We start from the raw sequence: 10,438 nt of genomic DNA, 5'->3' as shown, positions 1-10,438 counted from the left end.
AGGGGTCCCAGACTGTGAGAGTGCACAAGTGGGGCTGAGGGACAACCCCCCACCCCCCCCATCCCCTGCCAGTGCACAAATTTTTGTGCACCGGGCCTCTAGTAATAACAATAAAAACGAATGTAAAAGTGGTAATATTTTTGTTGAGGCTTCAAAATGCAGTGAGAGTATCTGTACACCTAAAAGAAAGTGACTACCTATATTTAACTTTATGTCATGGAAGAACTTTCTATTTCTGCAGCATGGCTGACTTATCTACATTTCTCAAAGAATCCAAACATCCACACATTTCTAGAATACAGTGGGGGAAATGGCTCTCCTTAAGATGTGCAAGTGTGAAGTTAGAATTTCATAGTCATTTAAAATAGACATCCCTGGATAATTATTTCCTTTCAGGTCACCAACAGCAAGAATCTGACAGCTTGCCAATTTTAAATAACTTATAAATATCTTGAATTTAAATGCACTGTGAAGATTGCTATTCAATCTCACTAATTATACTCAAGTTTCCTTAATTATTTGAAAAATGACCAAACTTAAAACACTTGTGTAATAAAGACAACATAAATGACTATTTTAGTACACAGTCAAAAATGACCACACTTCCCTAACCTGGCTAAGAGAAATAACTGACACATGTCTCTCCCATTAAAAGCGAAAAGAAGACCTGCCAGAAATTTCCAGTCCTATCCCTCCACAGAACTAGAAACTAACACTGCATCTGTGCACCTAGCAGGTTTGATTTCCGGTCAGGGCACATACCTAGGTTGTGGTTTGATCCCCAGTTGAGGTGCATATGGGGGGCAACTGATCAATGATCCTCTCTCACATCGATGTTTCTCTCTCTCTTCCTCTCTCTCTCAAATCAATAAAAACATATCCTCGGGTGAGAATTAAAAAAACACAAAACCCACAAGGGACCAGCTGCCATGAGCCAGAATCCCTCTCAGTAATTCTCCCCATTATCGTCTGTAAATACACTCTCACTTCTACACTTCTCTTCAAAAACCAACAGGTGCCATTTAAAAACATTTCTAATACAAAAGATTAAATCTTCACCCTGAAAAACAAAGGTTCATATGACATTGAAGCAGGTACAGAATCATCACCTTGCAAACAAGCCAGTGTGTACAGGGGAGTCTAAACACTGGGCTGGACTCTACTGCCCACCATGTTTTCTCTCTAGTCAAGGATGAGGTGTTCAGAATTACAACCAACCGAAATCAGTTCTGCTGATATTAGAATCATGTAAGGACACCACCCCAGACACAGTCATTAACTCAAATTCCTCTCTATAGCTACATTATCAGACATCAAAATTCCTGGGGAGGCAACACAGAACAAACCTCAGACAATTTGCAAGAAGCATATGATCCCCTTTCAGGTTTCTCTCTGCTTTAACTTTAATGTACTGGATCCACTGGGCTGTGACACCTCTGAGAGGAAAACTACCCTTTTAGATCAGTGTCCCTTCTTCTTCCAAAAACTGTAATATGTACTCAACTCTCACCTAGATAATAGATATTTTAATGCAATAGTGACTAAAATTAAAGTATTTGTATTGGCTAATTTTATTTGTTTAGCAAAAACGGATTGACAAGCCTTCAGGCTAGGCCATGGTGCCCAGCTGCTGCGTCAAACGCCCGACTAGATGTTGCTGTAGATGTGGTTAACATTTACAATCAGCTGACTTGAAGTAAAGGTTCCCTCAATAATGTTGGTAGGCTTCATCCAATCAGTTAAAGGAATTCTGCCTGACGACTGTAAATAGAAATCCTGCCCGAGTTTCCAGCTTGTTGGCCTGCCCGACAAGTTTCAGATCTGCCAGCTTCCACAATCATATAAGCCAATCCCTTAAAATAAACCAATCTTCCTTCCATCACACACATTCTACTGGTTGCCTCTGTGCAGAGCCCTGAATGATACAAGCCAGTTAGAGGGTGAAATATCAGCAAGCCATTGTATAAAGTAACAAACAGAAATAAAACACAGCCGCTGAATGACATACTCTCAAGTACTGGCAGCCTCACAGTACTGATAATGGCAGAGAGGGTGCAGACAACTCCTCCTGAGACAATCATCAGCATCTTAGAGTTTGCTTCTAAAATTCCAGCATATTATTTCCTGAAAGCAAAAGGCTTTTGCTAGGCAAAGTGCTTTAAAAAAATTCCTGCATATTTAGACTAACTGTTCTTCCAAACAACATTAGAGTTTCTACCAAATCACTTATAAAAATTCAAGGCGTTTTTGATTTGACCTAAACTTAGCCATAAGATGAGTATTTCCAGCCTTGTTCCTGCCATTCCCTTAACAGAGTCCTGTCTGCCACTCCAGACCAAGCTCTCCCTCCACGGGTACAGTGTTTTCTGAGTCTCACTGCCTCCCTTTGCTACCTGTAACTGCTCCTTTGAGTTTCAGAGGACAGGGGTGCTGTCTTAACACCCAGCACAGTGCCTAGCAGACAGCAGAGGCTGAGGACACAACTGGCAGTGGCCAGGGGCTGTGCTGACAGGACTGGGTCAATCAGTGACAGAAACTGAAGCAGAATGCTATGAACCATACACTTTTGAGCTATTCAATTTAATTCCATTAAAATTTTATCAAAAACCTAGGTATAATTAAGGATTATTGACCTACATAGCCACACGTATTTGACTCATAGCTGAATCAGATTCAGTACTCATACACAACAGCACCTTGGCCTAACTATTTGTCAATACGAATCTCCTGGGTCTCACACATGGGGTCTTTTACTTACTGAAAACACCTAGATGTGCCTTATGCTAGAACACCAGTGTTTTGCCACCTTGCTGCAAAATTACAAATTCAAAACCATGCCTAGGACCCATCTCAGACAAAAAAGTATCTTGGGGGAGGGGTTTGGCCATCAGTATTTTTTATAAAAAAAAGCTCCTCAGGCGACCAATGTGTGGCCGGGATGGGGTCTAGGCTGAGCTTGGTATGCACTATGGACGTCAGCAGCTTTGGAGCTACTGAAGCTGGGGTCACAGGAGAGTTCTGAAACATTACCACAGCCTACGGAACACTGAGTGGGATTATAATTTCTCCCACAAGGACGCTGCAATTTGTCTGCTGACTGAATAAAAATGGGTACACTAAAAATAGTTACCCTCAAAAAGGTAACTTCTGCCCTGACCAGTTTGGCTCAGTGGATAGAGCGTCGGTCTGCGGACTGAAAGGTCCCAGGTTCGATTCCGGTCAAGGGCATGTACCTTGGTTGCAGGCACATCCCCAGTAGGAGGTGTGCAGGAGGCAGCTGATCGATGTTTCTCTCTCATCGATGTTTCTAACTCTCTATCTCTCTCCCTTCCTCTCTGTAAAAAATCAATAAAATATATTAAAAAGAAAAAAAGGTAACTTCTTCAAATAAGAATGGGCACTAAGAAAAGAACATTCACTGCAATAACTGATCTAAAGACAGGAAGTACCTTTTTGGCTTCCTCAGCCGTGACAGAGCTTCCAGAGGCTTCATCTTTGGTGATCAGAGTAATTCCATCTAAAAAGTAATTCATAGTAAAATCTAAGTACAGAATCAACCCCAGTCCCACCACCTTCCTTTCCACCATACCTCCTCACATTTAGAACTGGAGATCTTTAAAACTATGATTGTGCTCTTCTCTGTAAGGAATATAAAACTATAAAGACACTTCATTCACATAGTTCCTTCCATCTTACATTACCCTTTCTCCTAGTTTTGCTTGTGTAAAATAAAAATCACATCGCAAATGCTCCGTGAAGCCTTCCTTGCTTAAATCCAGATAGAAATAATCTCTCTTTTGGAATTCTCAGATCACTTTGTTCATGCCTTTGAAATGGCTCTCATCATATCTTACCCTGTATAACTATTTGTATAAATTTCATCTCTCCTATTGGGACGCTACACTTTTCTCTAAGGCAGGTTTTACTCATCTTTATATTCCCCTCAATGTAGTACACAGCAGAAACTCAGTAAATAAGTGATAACTGAATGACTGTATACTTTGGTACCCAATATGGGAATCTGAAGACATTTTGACTTCCAGGAGTGTTACTGGCTATTGATGGAATGGCAGGAAGGCCAAGGTCGGGAGGAAACATCTCTTACAATGGCTGTCTATCATTTAGCACAGCACATCAATTTTAGCTCAGTGAGAGCAAACCAAGGAGAGAAAATCTACCCTTTAGTTTTCTTCCTAAGATTTTCTCCTGTCTCAAATGGCTGATGCATGAAATACTTTCAGTAAAGCACATGCATTTAATATCCATTTGTACCTAGAAATGGCACAAGTCATGTGTATTCTCTCAATAGGATATAAGCTCTCAGAAAATACGTATCTTGTGTACGTCCTGTAAGTTTCTTTTCAGCAAACAATATGCTGGAGGCATTCAATAAATACCAAAACCAATCTCTTTCATCTACCAGGTCGGCAGCAGAGACACAAGAGTGATTTGAGGAAGCCCCATTTGCCACCTATTCTAATTGCTTTTGCTCCCCAGTGTAGAAGTTAAAGGGCTGAGAAATGAACTGTCAGGGAAATGGTTGCCTGTGTGATGAAAAGCTGCCCGTTAGAAGCTGGATAGATAGGTATGTAACTCCTTCCCACAGAAATGCACATAAAGCCAGGCTGAAAGTAATTCTGGGGCCCTATTTCAAGTGAAAAGTTTCATACTTTTTAACATCATTGTTTTTAATGGCTTGTACAGAGTACTTGGGCTCTGAAAAAAATATCAAGTCTGCTTAAAAAAATGGGCAGAGGGCATGAAGAAAATCAAACACAAAGCTACCTTCTTTCTAGGTTTAATTTGCATTGGCCACTGTAAATAAGTGAGGAACTGAGTGGCCACATTGGTGCATGAAGATGCTGGTCTGCTGCTATGAGAAGCCCAAGAACATGGTAATGAAAAGCAGCAGGTGAGGCCAAGGAAAGTGCCGTGGGTCCAGCAGGACTAAAAGTATCTCAGAGTCTGGGGGAGGGGGCAATTCTGCCCTCACAGCTTCTTTCCTCTAACACAGCAGTTCTCAACCTGTGGGTCGCGACCCCTCTGGGGGTCGAACGACCCTTTCACAGGGTCGCCTAAGACCATCGGAAAACACATATATAATTACACATTGTTTTTGTGATTAATCACTATGCTTTAATTATGTTCAATTTGTAACAATGAAATTGGGGGTCACCACAGCATGAGGAACTGTATTAAAGGGTTGCGGCATTAGGAAGGTTGAGAAGCACTGATCTAACAGAAAGGTGTGATCTTTGAAACGGGTCAGGCTACAGTTTCATGTGGGACTTACATGTATACTTATTATTTACCTCTTTGTATTTAGGCTTATTAAATTATGTTTTTAGTTCATTGAATCCTGAGCTGTTCCCAAATACACATCAAAAGTCATCACACAACACAATTTATATATTAGAATTTGTATTTATATTTAGAAAAAATAGCATCAATATTTGAAGAAAATGATAGCTTACCCTGAATGATGATTTCCCAGAAATTATTTAATTGTTTAATTTCCACTTTCTCGCGAAGGTCTTTCAGGAAATTGTTAAAGCGCTGATCTTCTGAAAACTGTGGGGGCAAGTCAGAGCAAATATAAAAATGAGTCCTCCCCAGGCCAAAGTACTATATATACTGAATTAGTCATTTATAATAGATAGTATATATATTACAATTATACATATATGTGTATAATTATAAATATTAAATATATGTTATATATTTTTATATAAATATTAAATATATATAATATATGTGTAATATACATATTTCTTTGGTAAATGGAAAACTGTTATTTCCAATTTCAACTTTGTTTGATAGGAACCTGAAATCTTTCCATCTGTGGAAGGTACAGAACCTCCCAGAGCCACATAGTTTTTTAGTGGCCTGGTACTTTGTTTTTTACCCTTTAATATAGACATATTCAAACAAAAATAGAGATTAACTCATTGAACACTCATATACCCATCACCCAGCTTCAACAATTATCAGCTCGGCCAATCTTCTTTCATCGATACCCCCACCTTCTCCCACAACTCTGACTGTTTTGAAGAAAATTTCCATCATATTATTTCATCTATAAGTATTTTAATACACAATAGCTAAAATATATAGATTCTTTAAAATGTACTCATAAAATTTAATAATAATTCCTTAAAAGAAGCAAATAACCAGTCAGTATTTAAATTTCCCCACTTATTCCATAAAACATTAAAAACATTTTTTTTACAACTAGAAATGTCTTTACATTAAGATTGATATAATTTTAAAGTCTCTTTTGATTCTTCTCCAACTCTTTTTCTATTTTTCCTTGTTTTTTGTTTTTGTTTTTTTAAAGAAATCTATCACCGGGTACTTTTAAGGACAAGTAGTGGCAGGAGTACATAGAAATGTCGTCAGACGCTATCTAGCCCGGGGGAGCAGTGTTACTTAAAAAGCAGTATTTTTTTACTGCCTTTTCCCACCTAATGAAATCTTTCTCCACCTGACTGAGTCACCCCTGTCTTCTTCTGATTCTACTCTGCCAAAAGTTTCTCTTTTATCCGTAGGGCATTTGGGTCACCTGCTACTAAATCTCTTATTCTATTCTAACTGTAACCATTTTCCCATTTCTTATTCTTTGCAAGTGTCTAAACTATTCAAGAATTATACTGCTCATTCATTCAGCAAATATTAATTAGTACAAGATGTAAGAACTATAATTGTGCCTACTTTTATAATTTAAACTTGCTTATTCTTGCCTAGAGTTTATGTATAAAAGCCTAGAAATAATTTGGAAGATTTTTGAAGTGTTTTATAAACATTTCCAATTAAACACACCAACAAAAACCCACACAAAAGGCAGGATAGAGGTACTGAGTAATTAATTTTCAGTGTTCTTTTACGCCCTGGCATTCAGGTCCCTACTCCTGTCTTCATAAAATCCTTCTCAATAATTACACAATATATATTTCCCATCAATATCTTTAAATAATTAGTCCATCCTTTACAATAATGACTGGACCACTAGGGGTACAATGGAACTCTCCTGTTTGCCTAATGGGAACCATACAGCCAAGGCTATAACATAACAAAAAGCTCACTCCCAGGGATAAAACATTCCACTCTTCCACCCATCCTTATTCCCCCTCAGAAATGACACTGACAGTAGGATGAGTTAGTCATCTCCACTTCTCTTGGCATACATTGCTATTCATAGTGAGACTGACTGTTTCCAAAGCCCAGGCTTATTTGTGGGGTGCTATATGTGTCTCCCCTGTGATGATGGCCAACGGTTTTGGGTGAGGAGACAGGCTAGGATAGCAGTACCTGAATGGCTTCTTCCCGGAAGGCTTTGATGCAGTCCATGCTCTTCATAAAATACGGTGTTTCCTTAGTATCCAAAAACTGTTCAATGTGACTTATTAGCTGGCGACTCGCTAGAACACAAGACAAGTTTTATTTTTCTCTATTCAAGTGATGCTTGTTAGAGAGAATATATCCTTCTGTGTGGCTATCTTCTTTTCTGGAGATGCAAAATGCTGATTCTAGATGTCTTTATTTGAAAAGTTTGGGTAGAACTTACTAATATTTGTCAAGAAATAAAATTTAATTTCTAAAATGCTTAGAATTATAGCTAAATGTTCCAATTGGGACTTCAAATACTAAATTGTTGGGTTTTGAAAAAATTATTGTTTTTGCTTTTTATTCTCCCTTCCCTAGAATTTAGGAACCATTGGGTTAATTTAAAACTGTCTTTCCAAATATATTTATAAAAGATAGGTCCTCTAGTCCCTCTCCTAATTACACTTAAGATAAATGTCAAACAGTGCAAGAGAGTGGAAAATAATGAGGCAGGGACACCTCATCTTCTACTAATCCCAGGTCAAATTAGAAAAGACCGGCCTCGTCTTAATTTAATAATATCCTTTGGAATGGGAAGTCATTGCTATATATCTTCTGCCCTCAGCTGAACCCAAATAACCTCTATGCTGCTCAGCAGTCTACAAGCCATAATAAACACTTAATAAACAATAACTGTCAGCCAGCAATGTCAGAAATGCTACAGAAAGAGAAAACACATTAATGTCATCATTTCTAAGGCGGATTGCAATTTGGGGCTGCCTTACAAACAAACAATTCTTCAGTATAAAAGCAGAGAAAAATAGAAAAACAACGTCATCAGGAAACTTAAGTAGCTGAGCAGATCAAAACTGACCCTTATGATCTGCGCAGAAGAACAAACTACGGAGACATGCACCTTCATGGCCTAACGGCTCCTTCTCACTCATCCCCTGAAACCACTCCCTAGGGCTGCTCAGCACTTTATGCTAAATGGTCAAGATGTTCTAAGACTGCGTGCCTGCTGTGATCATGGCCTCATCTGAGCACTCTAACAGTTATGAATGTGTGCATACAATACTAATGAAAAGTACTTTCAAGGCTGGCCTGTAAGGGCCACTAACTGAATCACAGTGACCTGACCAATGCTAGACACCTTATGAAAGTCAGGAAACTCAGTGCCACCCACTTATTTCCTAAGGCTCTTGCAGCATGTGGAAAGGATTATAAACTGAAGTATTTTCCAATATAAAAATTTTGCAGCAGGAGAAAATATGCCCAGGAACCATTTCATCTCTTCTACCAACCAGGAGATTATGATCTCCATTATAATAAAGTACTTAACAAACTTGAGGGGGATTAAGGAAACACTTCCTTGCAATTTTGGAAATCTTTACCAATGTATCCTGCAGCAGTAAATTAATATCCAACAGCAATTCAAAGGAGAGAAAGAACGCTCGGATGGGTCTTTTTAAACAAGGTAAACAATACAACCCTGATTAGTAGGCACGGCAGAAAACCATCGACAGAAGCTCAAAGCAACAAAAGCTATCTCCCTTTTGCAGCTTGGAAAGGTGAAGGAACAAATGTTTGATATTTCCTGTTCCACTTAAAGCAGGCTTCTTTATCAGACAGTTTGATATAAAGTTCATTCAGAGTTATACATCTGGGCACAAACAAGAGCCTTTCCAGGTCAATGGCAGTAATCCCAGAGATTCCAAGTTTCTCATTTCCTTTGAATGAGAACGAGGGATCTTTCACGCTATAATGTAAATGTTCCTCTATGCTTGATTTAGTGAGCATTTTCATTAATTTAACCTGGTATATATTTATTGTGTAACTGTTACATATAAGACACTATGCTATGGTCTGTGGAAGATTCAATTAAGTTGAAGATGAGATTCTTGCTTTTGAGGAGTTCCCACTCTAGTAGAGGATATAATACACATACACAAAAACAACAGGCGGTAAAAGTGAAGAATGTTATGGGAACATATCAATTGATCTGAATTTTTTAAAATTCATGAATTAACATTTTTTTTTTTTTAGCTGGCAATGAAAAACAAAGTTTAGCTGTCATATAGGAGAAAACAGACTGAGCAAAAGTTGGAAGAACAGAGGTGGGAAAGCACATGTTATGTTTGAAGAAAACAAATGATTCAGTATATGGAGTCCATGGACAGACATACAGGAAGAAACAAGAGGAAAGGAAGCTGATGAAGGAGGCCAAGAAGAAAAGGACAGGAGATGGATAAAAAACAGGAGGCTATGGTGTCACAGAGACTAAGAGAAGAGAAGCTTGGCAGAGCAAGGTTGTCTGCTGTGTCATAAGATATTACATAAATAATGTTACATACTATCTACACTAATAAAAGAGAAACATGGTAATTGGCGTATGACCGCTACCCTTTTCATTGGCTAATCAGTGAGTATATGCACATTAACTGTCAGCCAAGATGGCGGCCGGCAGCCAGGCACTGAAGCGAGCACGAAGCTTGCTTGCTGCAGACTCCAACGTTCCCCGCCTCACTTGCCAGCCTCTCAGTTGCAACTCTAAGCAACTATATACTATGTTGCAAATAAGAAGCTAAACAAAACCCCAGAAAAGGGCTTCCATTCAGCCGGGCTCGGACCGCAACATTGTATCTATGTTTTCAGCAGCAAGGCCTCAGAGCTAAAGCTGGCCCAGAATAAAAAAAAAAAGAGAGAAGAAAACAAGGAGCGGTTGGAAGCTTTAGTCACTCGCCAGCCGGAAAACAGCCCTCAGCCCCTCACCCAGACTGGCCAGGCACCCCAGTGGGGACCCCCACCCTGATCCAGGACACCCTTCAGGGCAAACCAGCCAGCCCCCACCCATGCACCAGGCCTCTATCCTATATAGTAAAAGGGTAATAGGCCTCCCAGCACCGGGATCAGCGGAGCAGCGAGGCTCCCGGCACCGGGATCAGCATGACAGGGGGCAGCGCCCCAAATCCCCTGATGGGCCCTGCTCTGTGAGTGACAGGGGGCAGCACCCCAACCCCCTGATCGGCCCTGCTCTGTGGGTGACAGGGTGCAGCGCCCCAACTCCCCTATCGGCCCTACTCTGTGACAGCGGGGAGCTCCTCAACCCCCTGAT

General features: G+C 39.8%; 1 protein-coding gene across 2 annotated transcripts in view; it reads right to left on the bottom strand.

The window, feature by feature from the left end:
- XRCC5 (X-ray repair complementing defective repair in Chinese hamster cells 5 (double-strand-break rejoining)) overlaps positions 1-10,438 on the bottom strand; it is an 83,684-nt gene that overhangs the window by 9,424 nt on the left and 63,822 nt on the right. For both annotated transcript variants that reach the window (XM_014531118.1, XM_014531119.1), the window contains exons 17-19: positions 7,309-7,418; positions 5,475-5,571; positions 3,450-3,517 (exon numbers count right to left, since the gene is read on the bottom strand). In XM_014531118.1, the coding sequence (XP_014386604.1) occupies positions 3,450-3,517; positions 5,475-5,571; positions 7,309-7,418 (275 nt within the window). The remainder of the gene's footprint in view (positions 1-3,449; positions 3,518-5,474; positions 5,572-7,308; positions 7,419-10,438) is intronic.

The sequence above is a fragment of the Myotis brandtii genome, unplaced genomic scaffold, assembly GCF_000412655.1.
Source record: "Myotis brandtii unplaced genomic scaffold, ASM41265v1 scaffold79, whole genome shotgun sequence".
In the NCBI taxonomy this organism is placed as follows: Eukaryota; Metazoa; Chordata; class Mammalia; order Chiroptera; family Vespertilionidae; genus Myotis; species Myotis brandtii.
Note: the sequence above shows the minus strand (reverse complement) of the source record. Positions and strands in the feature narration are given on the sequence as shown.